This window comes from Microtus oregoni, unplaced genomic scaffold (genome assembly GCF_018167655.1).
Source record: "Microtus oregoni isolate MIOR12 unplaced genomic scaffold, Mior012 000015F_ref0000493, whole genome shotgun sequence".
NCBI lineage: Eukaryota > Metazoa > Chordata > Mammalia > Rodentia > Cricetidae > Microtus > Microtus oregoni.
The window spans coordinates 32,496,000-32,512,981 of record NW_024543074.1 but is presented as its reverse complement, the minus strand read 5'-3'; the positions used below and the strand labels follow the sequence as shown (position 1 = coordinate 32,512,981).

General features: G+C 44.5%; 1 protein-coding gene across 1 annotated transcript in view; it reads right to left on the bottom strand.

Moving 5' to 3' along the window:
* Nucleotides 1-16,982, bottom strand: part of Dnah9 (dynein axonemal heavy chain 9) — a 336,148-nt gene that overhangs the window by 63,467 nt on the left and 255,699 nt on the right. The window contains exons 53-56 of the mRNA XM_041664051.1: nucleotides 13,504-13,739; nucleotides 7,469-7,591; nucleotides 5,864-6,068; nucleotides 3,207-3,371 (exon numbers count right to left, since the gene is read on the bottom strand). Coding sequence (XP_041519985.1) covers nucleotides 3,207-3,371; nucleotides 5,864-6,068; nucleotides 7,469-7,591; nucleotides 13,504-13,739 — 729 coding nt within the window. The remainder of the gene's footprint in view (nucleotides 1-3,206; nucleotides 3,372-5,863; nucleotides 6,069-7,468; nucleotides 7,592-13,503; nucleotides 13,740-16,982) is intronic.

The window sequence follows — 16,982 nt, the reverse complement described above, 5'->3', positions numbered from 1 at the left end:
CTTTCAAATAGTGCCACTCCCTTGTGACTAAGCATTTAAATGTGTGAGTCTATGGGGGTCATTCTTATTCAGACAACCACCATATGATCATATTTTAGTGTATACATGTATGAAATTCCCCAAAACAAAGGAAAAATTAAACAAAAAGTTTTAAGAAATAGTTCATTTTCTTAATGTCAATAAATTTTTTAAAGTTAAAGAAGAGATGAATATTGTTGCAGAGATGTAGAAGGGGAACTTTTCTGTACTGCTAGTAGGAACGCAGAGTACTATAGCCAAGACTGGAACACTTGAAGTTCTGTAGGTGATCTTGGTTTGGTCACCGACACCTGTTTATAACTCCAGTTCCAGAGAATCTGGTATGGTCTTCTGTCTTCTGCAGGCACTAGGAACCCATATAGTACACTACATGCACTCATAAACATACTCATACATACATACACTCATACACATAAAAAAATAAATATTTTTAAAGTACCATACCCAATATGGAAAACAGCAACAAACAAACAAATAAACAAAAACAATAACAACAAAACTGCCCAATTCATCTATGAACTACCACTGGGCACATATCTAAAGAATGAAATCCATGTGTCAAGAGATAGTTTTCTACAAACAACATTCTCAATTCACATTAGCCAAGTTATAGAATCAACCAAGATGCCCACTGACCCATGAATAAAAAAAAAATTCTGGTAGATACCCACAACGAAATACTATTCAGCTAAAAGGATGAGCTTCTGCTATTGGTATCAAATTCAATGTAACTAGAAGCAACTGGGTTAGGTAAAATAAGCCAGCCACAGAAACCCAACACTTTTGTGTTTTCACTCATTTGAGAAGCTTGGAAAATGGATGACACAGAAGCCGAGAGAGGACTGGTGATCGCTAGAAGGAGGGCACAATGAGGGAGTAACAAGAGAGGGGTTTGATAAGAGATACCCCTCTGTCTTATAGTTCTAGCATCCTGTAACCTAGAGTCTATAAGATCTATTTCAGACTCACTAGGACGGGTTGAAAGGCTGAAGAACGCACATGCAGTAATGCTTGAGACGATGATGCTAATTAAGAAGAAACTCTAAGAAAAACCCAACTACTATACGTCAATGATGCAAATAAATATAAACTGGGTAAGTTCAGTTGCTGAACCTCAGAAGAGCATTCAAAACACCTCATGATGTTCAGTCAGTGTCATTACAGATTTAGTTTTCAGCGCCCCCACTGCTTAGCTCCGCTCATTAATCTCTACGCCTCTAGTCAAGTTTTATTCTCATTTTTCATAAATATCATAAATGTTTACCTCTCTCCCAACCTCGTATCTCATCACTTCTCCCTCACTTGTAGCAGACAGGATTGACTCCTGGGTCCCTAAAGCACAGTCACATAAGGTTTTTGGTCAAAGACAGAAAGCACATATACTGGAGTTCCATAGTCAGACTGTGCATCGAGGGCCTGACTGTGCTGGCTTCTATGTAGGTACACTGTGATGTCCTCAGTGATAACACTTCTCGGAGCACACCTTGCTGTTACGCCCCCATGACTGTTTGAAGAGACAATCAGGAATGAGCTACCTTCATTCTTGCTGTCCCCATTCTCTAATTATCTGCATCTCTCCTAGTTGCACACGTGGACCCATAGACCAACTGTAGACTCATGCTTGCCCCTCGTGCCTTATGACGCTGGAAACTGGTCTCCATCTTTCCATGGATAACTTTCCATCTCCTCTGAAGCTGACATTCTCACCAGCTCCATTGGATTAAACATCCTCTCTTACTGCTGCGAATTCAAGGCCATTCCTCAAATGCCCGTCTCCCCTTACGACCCATGCATGCTGCACGTTATAGCCCCAACCACTGTCATTGAATCTGGAATATGACAGCTACTAAAAAAATAACTATTATATGAATGAGAAGAAAAAATAAGACTCTTTTAAAAAGGTGACAAAATTGATGAGAAAGTTCCATGTGATAGGTTCACTATTTTAATGAAAAGACGAGGGAAGTAAGGATGAAGAGGCAGGAGAGGTCGGCAAGGCTGGTGCCACCCTCTCACCTACTCCCTCTATGTGAGCTGGGGCTCTCTGGCCTAGGGCTGTGGACTTTCTATAATTTACAAGCATGCATGGCCCCCTCTGGAGATGGAGCAACCACTGAGCTAGACTGGACTTCTCAGAGTCATCACAGTTTATTTCTTAGCTCAGTGTGGGAATGACCTGGCTGACTGTGACTTTTCACTTGCTCTGTTTTGAACACTTTGGACTGAACGCAGGGCCTTGTGCCTATGAGGCCAGTGCTCTCCTAATGCACAGCTCCACCTGCCTTTTATTTATTTTTTCCATTTTGTTCCTATTTGGAAAAAAGCCTTTCCTGTTTAGAAGAACTCCAGGAAAGGGAGGCACTCAGCACACTCGTTTGGAGACATGTTGCTCCTGTCCCTGTGACAGATGTGTGATGTCCTTATTAGAGCCAGTCTCAGATTCAGCAGGGAGATGCAGAAGGGCCCATCGGAGGTTTGGTAAGAAGGGTGAAGAGTTGAGTCTCTCTTTCATCAAGTCATTCTCTAGTCTCCATGGGAAAAAGCCTTTCCAATATGATATCCACGAAGGAAGTTATGTACTATAACTGCTTTCCCAGGATGCTATTGTCATTGAGAGCTAATATTCTGGAATGTTACCAACATTTCTCATTAGAATCATACTTTGAGATTTTTTTTTTGCCAGCCCCGTGGATTGTCTTAGGACACAGTCACATCTGGATTACCAATTTATACAACTTCGGGGGCTATTCCACAAACTAGGGCAATTCTCTCTGGGTACCGTTCCCTGCAGAAAAACCATGGCCCTTATTTGTGAAATAGAAACATCAAAAGTCTTTTCTGGAAGGTGGGAGCTCTGTAACCCAGGATGAGCAGGAGTCACTCCAGGATCAGACCTGGATTTTTAAAACAACTTTAAAAATTATAATCTTCCTTTATTCTCAAGAATTTCATACATGCATATAATGAACTTGATCATAACTACTCCCCCATTTTCTTCCTCCAATCCCCCCATATCAGTCTCAACATGTCTACCTCCCAATTTTACATCTTTCTAGACTTTTTAGAAGGAACTTGGGAAGACGGAAACAGAAGCCAGCTTCAGGTAATGAAGCAGAGGAAGTGGAGACCAAGGAAACACCTGGCCCGGGAACTTTAGAGTGCTGTACCTTATACTCCACCTCCGCAGCGGTCTGCTTGGTGACCTCCAGGTTCTCCACCAAGGCTGTTTCTCCCAGGAAGTTCCCCGAGGCTGAAGAGAGGCGAGACAGCAGGTTGTCCTCTAAGGTTTTGAGGGTGATTTTGAATCCGTTCTGCTGCTTCGTGAGATCAGACTGTAAACAGTAAGTAAGGAGTCAAGTAGAGATGCTAAGGCAGTCTACTCTACGAGAGGGCTGAATAAGTAACTGTTGAAGGGCCGGAGCCCCTCCCTGCAGAGACAGTGAAGCAATGCTTATAACAGCAGAGTGCTTCTGAGCATGAGCAGAAGTGAGCAGGTGAGTGGGGTCTCAGCTGCAGCTGCGCAGTTGGCCATGATGAGAAATTCTGGACGTGGAAATGCAAGTAGCCTAGCCTGACACTACAGTTAAAAAGAGGCAACCGAATTGAGCATGCCCAGACAGCAGTCTATGAGTGCTGGCTGTACCATTTACACTGCGGTAGATGTTAGAAGGAATCCACAGGCCATCTGAAGCATATGGGGGGATGTGGACTTGTTCTACACAAACACCACATCATTTACACAGAGACTGGAGCATCAGCTGGTCTGGTATCGGAGGGACTGGAGGATGTAATCCCTCACTGCTTTGGAATGGAGACCATGAGCTGGCTCATGCTCTTTCTATGTTGGTAGCCTGTGACTCCCAGTCCTTATGTCTAAGAGTTCTATGCTACACTTAGAACACAGCTAATATCACTTAAATGGAACTTGTGCACAGAGAGTCATGTCTCAGTTCTCACTTCACCAGCACTGGATGAGCAATAAAAAAGTATTTGAAAGAAACCCACCCGCCTCACACAGTTCCAGCCAGATCATTCCTTGAGGCTGGAGTGGGACTGGAATCTGAGGAGCTGTCAGGTCCTCTTTGCTTTGTGATCATTGGGCATGGTATCCTAAAGCCCTGGGGACTTTTTATTTATATCCTGGCAGTTGGGAGCTAACTTCAGATGACTCTAGCATCTTTGACCTGCGAAACCTCTCAATCCCCGTCAAGAACAACTTACATGTTAGGGTGTTTAGCCATGCCAATCCTTACTCACTCATTTCTTTTATTTTTAAAAAATTTTAATCATGTGTATGTGTGTCTGTACGTACACATTTGTACAGGTGCCCCAAGAGGCCAGAAAGGGTCAGATCTCCTGGGGCTGGAGTTATAGATGGTTGTGAGCTATCTCACATGGGCGCTGGGGATTGAACTTGGATCTTCTACAATAGTGCTAAGTATTTCTAACTGCTGAGCTATTGCTCTAGCTTCTGTGCTGTTTTTTTTTACAAACTCAGATCTCAGTTCAGCCTGAGGCTAGGACTTTCTGTTCTCTTCTGGAAACACTTTGTACCCAGAGGCTTTCAAATCACTTAGAAATTAGCTCAGATGCTAGCACCTCATAGAAACTTTCTTAACTACTGTTTAAATTAGTCCCCTTAAGCTGTGCTTGCTGGTGTATGTGTGCATGTGTGCTTCTCTCTCTCTCTCTCTCTCTCTCTCTCTCTCTCTCTCTCTCTCACACACACACACACACACACACACACACACACACACACACGATTCTGCCAAATGGGAGACAGAGGCATGAGAATGATGAGTTTCAGGTCAGTATGGCCCTCATGTTCTTGTTTTCTTTAATTTCCATATTACTTGGTTTCATTTCCAGAAAAATTCTTATTAGTAGCTAAAAAGACATTATTTCTCAGTTTGCATTTCTACTTCCCATGTTTCTCTGTTTTGTACTAAGCTCTACAGACTGCTACATGGTCTCCGCTGGGTCTTGCACGTTACAATCTTGTTTGTTGTGGACTCAGACTCCCGGCCTCTCTTGACTAATGCATGATGGGGAGAGTTGTGGGGAGCTTTGAATTTCATCTCACATATGCTGCGGAAGGCTGGTTTCCCTTTTTGACCTGTATTATCTAAGCTAATCACATTTAAAGAGAGGAAGGAAGGCATGCTCATGCTATGGGCTGAACTATGCTCCCCCAAATTTGTATGCTAAGACTCTAATCTCCCAATTGACGATATAGCAAAGTTCTTAGGTATCAGAGGGGAGCCCTTACTAGATGAGATTAATGTTCCTAATAGAAACACAAGAGAGGGGCTCCTTGCTCCATACGTGTATAACGGTTCATGCGAGCAGGCAGCTCTCATCGAGCCAAGAAGAAAAGCCTCATAAGGAACAGCTATGCCAGCGCCACACTCTTTGGCTCCCAGACTTCAGAAATGAAAGGACCTAGATTTCTGCTGTTTAAGATGCCCGACCTGTGCCTTGACATAGCACAGCCCCAGCAAGGATGGCCCTGCTTCTGTTACCCATGCACAAGTTAATCCTCCTTAGTTCTAATTGTCTCCTGGGAGTATGTGAGATCAGATGGCCACGTATCAGAGCCCTGAGCCAGGCCCTGCTCTTGGGGACTGGAATGCCCAGTCCCCCAGCTATCCTGATGCAGTTCCTCAGCTCACCACATTCTCCCTTTCCCAACTGGGTATTCACAGGTGACTAGGTAGGGTCTGGACTCATCCAATGTCTTGAAGAACCCATTCTCTACAATTCCAGGAAAACTGCTCCCTGGCGGCAGAGCATTGCTCCCTTCCTCAGGAAATCTCGGACACACCTTCAACTGCTCCAGGTCTGGTCGCTCCATGCTGACCACAGCGGCCAGCAGTTGGTCCTCCAGACCATCCCTGGTCACCGTGAAGTTGATGAGGGTGGCCTGAGCCTGCAGCTCAGGCTGGTAGTGAGGGTTGGCCAGCTTGGTGTGAAGGATGAGCCGGAACCTGGGATTGAATTCACACTCCTTGTCTCCGATCTTAATGAAGCTGAAACACAAAGGCTCAAGTGAAGGTGGGGTGCCTTCAGGTAGAGTTATAGATTGTTTTAAAACAAAAGCATACTCAAATAGTATCATATTATAAGCATTCCTAATGATGTCTAACAACTACCTAGGACCTTCCTTTGTCTTAATGTTGGGAGTGGGTTGGAAGGACTAAGTTTTGTCTCGGAGTCATCATGTTTCATCTTACACTGTGAAACTCGGGCACAGCTGTTCCCACTGTGTTAGTATAGATTCAGATGCTATGGAAATGCCCCAGCAGATGGCAGCACAGAGTGTGGCAGAAGGGGTAGCTGCTTGCCTTTGGCAGGGAGATCTTAGGCATGCCAGTGGGCTTTCTTTATCTCAGCTAGAAAGAGAAGGGTTTTGATGGGCAAAAATAAACACAGAGAAACAGGTACTGTCTAAAACACAGAAGGGTAACTTGGGGACTGAGCAGCTGGTAAGGTTCTTGCTAAGGCTTGGATGTAATTTGTCCCCCATTTGTCCCCAAAGATCCATGTACTGGAAGCTTGGCCTTCCATATGATAGAGAGAGTGTGTGTGTGTGTGAGTGTACACGCGCCTGCAAGGGGGCGCTGGTGGAAGGTAATTGGAAGGGGCTAATGCTATCTTTTGGGAGGGGACTGGGTTTAGCAGGAGGGGATTAATCTCTGAGAGAGCAAATAAGCCTGGACCCTCCACAATCTCTTGTTTCTGTCTCCCATGTGGGTCCCCTCCTCATGTACTCCCACCACAATGCCATCTGCCATGTCTGTATGTTGTAAAAAACACTCTTGTTGGATGTAGCTGGCCAACTTTGGACTTTCTCTTTCCAAAACTGTGAAGTACACACATGAATTTTCTTAATAAACTACTGAGTCTTGAATATTTCACTATAGTAATAGAAAACAGGTAAGAATGACCCCAGAGTCAACCACAGCTTCGTGTCAATTAGCACTTCTACCATGTGAAATGGAAACCCTTCTAATTCTCATTTTCTCATTCATATCAACCACCTCTTTCTGCTCTGTATCTGCTAAGCCTTCAAAGTCACAAAGGGTCATCAAATTGGCAGGGAGCTGAGCACCAAGCCTCACAGATCTGGCTTGAATAAAATGTTTGTCTTAGAAGTCTTTCTGCTTTTGACCATTTCCCCATAGGGTTCTTTTCAAATTGTGCACCATGGCCATTAGAAAGAGGGCGAGGAACTGCAGGCTTCTAGAAGCCTCTCCAGAATCCAAGGGCAATGATATGCCCTATTGCTAGAGAAGAGGAAGGTCTGTCAGCTTCGGAATGCTCCCTGACCTGAGCCGAGGGGAAGAGGTCTAGAGGGGACCTCTCTACAGCTCTATCCAGGGCAGTGGAGCAGTGCTGTGCACAGGGCAGCTGTGCATTCGAGTCTCACCGTCCTTTCTTAATGACTTCTCTCCCAAGCAGTGGTCCCAGCACAGGATCAATGGACTCCTCAAGGTTCTCAATCAGCACCACATCTCCAGCTTCCAGGGCACGCTCTATGGTCTGGAGGCAACTGGGGAGCAAGTTAGGCAGTGAGCTCATGAATGCACGGATCTGGGGCAATGCAACAAGAACACTGTGCCTTGGAGGGAAGTGCAATGAAGGCAGGGAGGCACAGCTTCCAGAAATGTCTTCAGCTATTGCACTTTACTTTAAAATGATGTTTCTGGTATACACACACACACTCACACACACATATGCTTTTTACATCTTTTAGAAATAGAAATGACAAAATAAAAAGGAATATGAAAATTAATCATGAACCCTCAGCCTGTTATGTACAATTCAGTGTTTACTGTGGACATCTGGCTATTTGAGTGGTCCTTTGGTACTGGGTGATTGATTTGGGGCCCCATGGAAAACAAAACCAACAAGCACTCTATTACACTTTACATGAAACAATGTTTACACACAATCTGCAGCCAGCCTTCCATACACTTTTATTTATAATGCTTGATTCAGAGAAACATTGTGTAATAGTGACTGTATAGGATTATTAATGACCAGGGAGAAAGTTTGTACATGTTCAGTACAGATGCAATTGGTACCAAGTGTATGGCTGACTCTTCGTGCAACTTGTTGGTATGGAGAATTCACCACATTATATACCCAATTTTGGCTTTTGTATTATTGAATTCATATGGCACTGTTGCTTTATAGTCTAATTTTTTACATAAAATATAAGCATTTCCTCAACAAACTGAATATTCTTCCAAAGTAATTTTTAACACATGTAAAGTAAGATTCATTATACTTAAGAATACATTTTATCCATTTTCTGAGAACACTAAAATGGCACGTGGTACAAGTTGGTACAGGCCACCAGTTAACCTGTAACCCTTTGGCTCACAGTACAAGTTGGTACAGGCCACCAGTTAACCTGTAACCCTTTGGCTCACAGTACAAGTTGGTACAGGCCACCAGTTAACCTGTATCCCTTTAGCTCACAGTACAAGTTGGTACAGGCCACCAGTTAACCCACAAATAGCTGCTTTTAAGTTTCACCTTAGGAGTCCATTAGTGTTGCAGTTCTGAAGGGAAAGGCTTCCCCAACCGAAAGTGTTACCTTCTCCAGCGTGGAAGGTTTCCTTAGTGCAAGTGTTAAAGCTCTGAAAGGAAAGGCATCCTGGCAATCGGGAGCCAAGGAATACCACAAAGTCACACTGCACAGCAAACCTCTTATAAGAGATTTATTAGAAGGGAAAAAACTAGAAGGGTGGCTGCCTCTCTGCTCAGATGAGAAGCAGCCGGGAACTGAGCAGAAGGCATTGTTTATGTAGAGTTTCTTGGGGGCTGGAGCTTTCCAGGGTGCCCTGGGATTGGAGGGATATTTTGTGGATGGACCTTGGGGCAGGCTGAGGGATTGGTGGAATTCTTTGGTCTGATCTTGAGGCAAGCTCAGGGATTGGTGGGATTCTGTCTCTTTGCCTTGGTCTTGGGTCAAGTCAGGGTCAAGGGGTTTCTCCTTCACCCTGGTCTTGGGGTTAAGTCAGAGTCAGGGTGTTTTTCCTTGGCCCTTTTGCCCTACAAGTCCTATACAAATACAGGAAACATATACTTTTTTTATCTGTCTATCTTTAAAGATTTATTATTATGATCTGCATGTTGTGTATGCTTTTGTGTGAGTGAAGGCTGAAAGAAGAGGAATCAGATCCCTTGGTACTGGAGTTACAGATGATAAGTGAGCTGTGGGTGCTGGGAATTGAACTTGGGTCCTCTGGAAGACCAGCAAAGGCTCTCCAGTCTTCCTAAACATTCATAAATAACTTTTATTAAATTGTTAACAAACAACTAAGGGATTACTTCAGAAAAATCTTGTGAAAAAGAGACTTTGGGTCTGGTGAGATGGCTCAGTGGATGAAATCACCTTCCATCAATGATGACAGACTGAGTTTGATTCCTGTAAACTGTAAGACTCTCAAGGAGCATGAGTAGCCAGGCCCCTCCCCCGAGGCCCTCCAACTGTCAGGTTCTACCCACAGAATGCTCTACCTGCCCTAATGGCCGTGTAATCTCTGCCCTACAGAGTAAAAAGCCCAACCTCAGGACTTGAAATCCCACCAATCCCCACCCTAGATAGCTCCATCCTGGAAAGCTCCAACCCTAAGAAACATTATATAAACCCTGTCTTCTGTTTATTTCTCTACTGCTTCTTGCCTGAGCAGAGGCAGCCACCCTCCTGGATTCTGATCTCCCTATAAATCTCTTGTGTGAGGTTTGTTGTACAGTCACACACTTTGTGTGACTTTGTATTATTCCTTGACTCCCAGTTGCCAAGAGACCTTTCCCTTTGGAGATGTAACAATTTGGGGAAGCCTTCCTCCACCAGAGCTTAACACTTGCAGTGGGATGTCCTTCCCCTCAGAGCTGTAACACTTGCAGTGGGATGTCCTTCCCTTGAGAGCTGTACCGCTTTCGAGAAGTGTTTCCCCTCAGAGCTGTAACGCTTACAGAACCCACATAGAAAAAGGAGAGAACTGACTCCTGAAAGTTGTCCTCTGTGCTGTGGCCCATTCACCCCCAGCTCCAAGTAACTAAATATCTAAAACAAAAACTCCAAAAAGGATGCCAACTCTTAGGACTGGGAGGTTTTAAAGGGAGGTGTGTGATGTGCTTTCTGTATCTGAGCCATAGAGACAGGCTGGGTCTCTTTTGTGCTGAGGGTTGCTGGAGTTCCTAGTTTGAGAAAAATATTCTAAATTTAATGTTGCAACTCTACCATGGGGCCCCCATTTAGATGGTATTTTAAGCACCGTAGATCAAAATGATTGTATAAAATGCAGAAATGGCAAGAGGTCACTCCAAACTGAGCAGGGAATCATCATAAATATCCACTTCTATTGGGTGACCAGAGCCAAGCTAAGACAAGTATTATCTCAGACAGGATTCCTTCAGTGTATGTATTCAAGGTACATCAAGAACTTCATGAAAAGCTGGGCTGTTGCTTAGCTGACAGAGTGTTTGCTTAGCATGCATGAAGCAGTGGGTTTCATCTCCACTACCACATAAACTTGGCTTTGGGGGTTTACTCCTGTAGTCCTAGTGTTGGAGCAGTGGAGCGAGGAGAATCAGAAGTTCAAGGTCAGCCTGGGCTATCTAAGACCCTCTCTTAAGAAGAGAAAATAACTCCATTCATAATGATCATCCCGTTCTCATCTGACATTACTCCAGACAAAGCAATAATCTTGTGAAAGGTTCCCAATTGCGAGCGTCTTTCCATGACAGTTAAAAGCATGTTCAGAGTGTCTTTCCACATCCACCAGTTTTGAGGGGACTGGAGTATGGTTTGTGTGACTATGCAGATAAAGCAGGGCTGCATTGCTGCACTGCGTGTTTGCAGACTGAAGACAACAGGAGATGACTATGAGGCAGTGCTGAAGGTCCACCTACTGCTTTGGCCACACCTTAGCTCTGACGTTGAGGCTTTGCTAGTTTCAAAGGCTACAGAGCCAATTATGCCAGTATTATCTGCAGACCATCTGGGGTACTTTATATACATGACAGGATCTGTTTGCTTTCTGTTGCTTGGACCCAAGACAGCGATTCAGACAGTCAAGAAAACTCATCTTGTCCCATCTTTCCAGAGAATTTTAGAACTAGCACATTGACCTGGAAACCACTCGAAACACAGGCAAGACAGCACCTTTCACACCTGGTCCCTCAGAAGAAACCCCTGGTAACTAACTGTAAAGAGCACATGGACCACAGTTTAGGATGGTCTGGCTATTAGACTTCCATGGCTCTCCTTTTGGGGCACTGTCTTCTGTGACTGTCATTGGCTCCTGGCCCTCTTCCCCTATAGGCACTTTTCCAGGCGAATACCTTCCCATAGCTGTGAGACAACCCAGCAAGTCATTTTTTTTTCTTCCAAAGGAAAAGGGAACAGATCCATGGTAGTGCTTGGAGCTGCTGCCAGGACTCAGTTTCTTCCCATCCGTTCCTACAGGTATAGAAGCACTTTGCAGCCACTCTGGGGCGAGGGGCCAGCCTTGCATTAGGCCACTTTTCATTTCTCATGACACGACCTCAGCCTGTGACTTCCCATTTATCACTGCCAGTCCCATCTGTGGGCAAAGGCTCCCCGTCTGTGATCTTTTCTTAAGGCCACATAATAGTCTGTTCCAGTCACTTCCCCCTGACATTTGTTTCTGCCAGGCAGATCCAAGGGGAGGCTCTTCTGTCAGTCCATGCCTCCCTCATGCCTTGTGTTCTCTGATGCAGTGAGGATGGAGTGATAGGTGCCAGTCAAGGTGGTCTCCATGGATCTCAGCATGAGCCTGCTGGCGCATGTTAAACATCATGAAAGTCATGATGTAGTGGGAGGAGAAGCTGATGCTTACTTAGCTGTCAAGCCAGGTCATAGATTAGCACTGTGCCTGTCAGTCTCCAGAAGAGTCCCCTGGGAACTAGGAGCCCAAGAGCCAGGCTGAACAGAGTGAACCTACTACAACGACCAGGTTGCTCTCCTCCATCAAGAGCTAGTCCTGGTTGCTGCTTGGTTGCTGCTGGCCTGCACTTGGTGTGCCTCCAGGCTTGATCTGGATCAAGGGAAAAAGGGTTCTTTTTAGTTCATGGGTATAGTCCACCAGGAGAAGTCTGTGGGGAGGAGCTTAAGGCAGCTGGTTAAGTTGCATTCATAGTCCCCAACCAGAGGGAGCTGAAGGCCCATGCTCAGTTTGTGTCTTAGTCAATGTTCTATTTCTGTGAAGAGACACCATGATCACAGCAACTTTTACAGAGGAAAGCATTTAATTGGAACTGCCTTACAGTTCAGAGGTTTAATTCGTTATCATCATAATGGGAAGCATGGCGGCAAGCAGACTAACATGGTGCTGGAGAGGTAGCTGAGAGTCCTACATCCATATCAGTAGAGAACAGAAAGAGAGAGTGAGCCACTGGGTCTGGCTTGAACTTCTGAAACCTCAAAGCCCACCCTCAGTGGCACACTTCCTCCAATAAGAGCACACCTACTCCAACAAGGTCATATGTCCTAATCCTTCAAGTAATGCCCCTCCCTATGAGTCTATGGGGGCCATCCTCACTCAAACTTCCACATTCCACCCCCTGATCTCCATAGGCTTGCAGCCATATTATAATGCATTTAGTCCAATTTCAAAAGTTCCTACAGTCTCAAAATGGCTTTAAAGCACACAGTTCAAAGTCTCTGCTACTCAGGGCAGTCTCTTAACTATAACCTCCTGTAAAATCAAAATGAAAAAGGAGATCACATACTTTCAAAACACAATGGCACAGGATAAACATTACCACTCCAAAAGGGACGAAAGGGAGCAGGGTGAGGAAATACTGAACCAAAGCAAGACCAAAAACCACTGGCGGAAACTCCAAACTCTGCGTCTCCATGTCTGATGTCAAAGCTTAGGATATGTGGCCTTGTTGGAGTGGGTGTGGCTTATTGGAGGATGTGCATCACTGGGGGTGGGCTTTGAGATTTCAGATGCTCAGGCCAGGCCCAGTGGCTCACATTCTCTTCCTGTTGCCTGCTGATCCAGATGTAGGTATATAATAGGGTATATATTGTGGGGTATAGGGTGATGATTTGATTCATGTATATCTTATGCAATGGTCAAGGTAAACAGGGTTTCTGGCTTCCTTAAACACTCACCATTTCTTTGTGTTGGAGAACCATTGAATGCTTCTCTTCCTATGAAATGTATACTAAGTTATAACTACAATCATTCTATTGACCACACGATTCCTAAAGAGAAAGAGTACAGAGCTGGTACCCAAGTATCTTGCTGAAATACTTCCTAAACTGAGAGGGAAGCGTGCAAGAAATAAGGAGGGTTACCTGCTGGAGAGATCAGAAGAGAAAAAGAAAATCCACTAGGGCTTAAGTCTGCTCCACACAGTGTTTCCTTCTTAGACAAATGGCAACAGTGTCACCTTGTGTACCCATTCACCTACCCCTTCTGGCCAATCTGGGTGACTCGGAGCTCTTCTCCATACTTGTTCTTGATCCATTTGATGCCCTGCAGTTGAGGGTCGACCATGAGCGGCCAGCGCTCACAGTTGATGAGGATGGTGGCATTTTCCATGGACATGCGGTCTGCAGGGAGGCCCTCATTCTGCCAGGCAGCCACAGCAGCATCATCGGTCAGCATCCTCAGGGGGTCCAAGGTTGAGGTGATTGGGATGGGAACCTGATGAAGAGATGACAGGCACACTCTGAGTGGAAAACTCCACCTCTGTTGGGGAGAATCCATAGTATCTTACTACATAACATAACCCCTTTGAAAGCAAGATCAACATGCCTCTGAAGAGTGCTGTCCTGGCTGTGTAATTGCTACTGAAAGCATCTTGATAGATGATCTATCCTGAAACCAACTCTTCGCTTCTCAGTGTCTTCATCTTAAACCCCTTCTACGGCTCATTTATGTCTTTAAAAAAATGACTCGTTGAATGTGAATGCATGTGCGTGTACGTGTGTGAGTGTCCATGCACCACGACATGCGTGTGGAAGTTCAGAGTATAATTTGAGGGAACTGGTTCTCTCCCTCTACGATGTGGGTCTCCATGGTCTAACTCAAATAGTTCATCTGGGAGAGTGAGCTATCTTGCCAGTCTGATTATTTATATCTTAATTTATACAATAATCATGTGGACATTTACTTCTCTGCTATTTTTTTGTTTCTCAGGTCAGTTTCCCGGTGGCATAATTGGCACACACAGACCGCTTTTTCCTCTCACCTAGGGCTGAGGAAGCTTCCTTGCCCCTACCTACATCAATCTTTCTTCCTCAAGACTGTTCACAAGGCCCTCCTAGCAAGCACACCTGCTGGGGCTTGCTGGAGAGCACACCCAAGCCCTGAGAACTCCACCCACGTCCCTCTGTGTACCCTCAGAGCTGGAAAATTCTTTCTGTTTTTCTATTTTGGTCTCTCCCAGGTCATCCAATTCTTCAGTAAGCAATATTTTCCACTGACTTACATATCTTTAAAAAGTGGTAAACTCTATATAATGTAAAATGAAACATCGTAAGTTTCGTGGAGGATAGCACATTCTCAGTATTATACAGTCTTCAACCCGATCAATCTACTCCCAGGTATTTTCATGACCTCTCATGCTCATTAAACAATCCCTCCCTGTGTGTCTCCACCCCAAGCTTCTGGCAATTCCTAATATGTTTTCTGTCTCTATAGATTTTCCTATTTTGGATATTTAATAAAAATGGGATCATACAAGATGTGACCTTTTGTGTCTAGCCATTTCCATTTAGTATAATGGTTTTGAGGTTTGGACTTTAAATTTTTGATTCAACTGTCTTTGCAATTTGCTTTGTGTAGCTATCTCTGGAAGGCTGTGTAACCCCTTTTCAACTCCTCTTCCTTTAGGCATGTTCAAGTGGCAGTCCTTTGGCCACAAGATCCCCAGGACGAAAGTGAATGTTGTTTCACAAAAATCATTGACTTACTTAAAACACTATGATATTTTTTGTGAGTCATTGGCAACTTAATCACATGGTTCTAGAGTATGAAATTTACAGGTGAGAACATCATGCCACAATTAAAACAAGTTTAAATGAAGGAAAGAGAAGGCATACACTATAGCATCATGTAATGTCTCTCTCTCTCTCTCTCTCTCTCTCTCTCTCTCTCTCCAACATCTTAACTACATAGCTCAGGCTGACCTTGAACTCATAATCCTATCATTTCAGCATCCTGACTGCTGTAATTACATATACATTACATATATATGACATTTGAAATACATTTCTGATCTCAGGATAAAAATTACAAGGGACTGAATTCCCTTGAGAAGCTTGATGTAGCCAGACATGGTAGTGGAAGCCGAGGCAGGAGGATTGTGAGTTTAAGGTAGGATTGAAAAGTATAGTGAAGGCCGGGCGGTGGTGGCGCACGCCTTTAATCCCAGCACTCGGGAGGCAGAGGCAGGCGGATCTCTGTGAGTTCGAGACCAGCCTGGTCTACAAGAGCTAGTTCCAGGACAGGCTCCAAAACCACAGAGAAACCCTGTCTCGAAAAACAAACAAACAAACAAACAAAAAAAAAGTATAGTGAAAATAAAACAAAGCAAAACCAGAAATTGTTTTGCCATGTTTTCTTTGTAATCTTATGAATAAAACATTATTCTGGGGTTCATAGACTTTACCAGACTGTTTGCTGTAGTTCAAATGTGTTCCCCAAAATTCAGGTGTTGACAACTTAACTCCCAGGGAGCAGGTCATTGTGGCTCTGCTCTGTAAATGGCTCCCATTGATATTCTGGGAGGGAATTAGTTCCCGTTGAGTGGGTCACAGACCTGAGTTTGGTCCCACCTTTCTCTCTGGCTTTCACTTTTTCTTCCTCTTCTGTCTTCTGGCATAGGATGTCAAAGTACTAAGGTCCAAAGCAGACTGCAGCATCATGAACCAAATAAATAGCAGTCCTTTATTGATAGCTGCTCTTCAGCACTGTTTCAGCACCAGACAATAGACTAAGACCCTGCCAAAGGCATCTATGGCACAGGAATGCTTATGCATCTCAAACAAGCCCAATCTCCCATGCCGCTAAGAGCCACACATCTTCTCTCAGTCCTTGGTTCTTCCAGCGATTTTCTCCCATCACAAGTGTTCAAGATGAATGAGATTACTGCTCTGTTAGCTCAACTAGTTAGCACAATGAATGTCACTAGTTACTGCTGAACTTGTATCTGTGCTATTTCTAGTACTGTAACTATCTGAAACCAGTCTATCAAACCATCACATGGGTAGAATTTTATGAGTAGATCTGGGAAATCTTAGACATTGCTATACAAATGCATTTTGCCATCTAGGGCTGTAGTTATGGGTGGAGTTTGGGATATGCCTCCGGGTTCGCTGTCAATTGTGCCCACTCTTTCTGTTGCTGAAGTCTGTGGACCTGATCAGCTCTGTTGGACAATGAATATGCTGAAGCCATCCTGGCCTGGCATGTCTTTTGTGTTACATTGGCATGGCATGTAGGACACTCTGAATTTTTGGCTAGTGTTTGGGAACTGATGAACCTGAGAGATAAGGATTTGCCAAAGGAATGCTAGGGTCTAGGTGAGGTTTGAAATCTCCTTTACTCAGCAGCCATCATTTCCCCACCCCCATTCTATCACTTTGATATACAGAGGGAAGGTCTGGGAATAGCTACACAGAGGTGCCTGCCCCTCTGCATGGCCCATGGAAGAGCACCTGAGCACTGATGACAACGTGGCTTTTATGGCTGTGTTTCTGAGCCATGAGTATAGACTGTATGGTTTTGGGAGCCAACAACAATGGGCCAGGAAGAACAGAGAAGGGACTTCCCCCACTGCTCCTATGAAGCCCTCTGGAACAGAGACATCTTTTGGTATCTCCCAGGTTTTGCCACTTGGAAGTCAGTCAGGAGGTGGAGTTCATCAAAGAACCAGAGCATGAA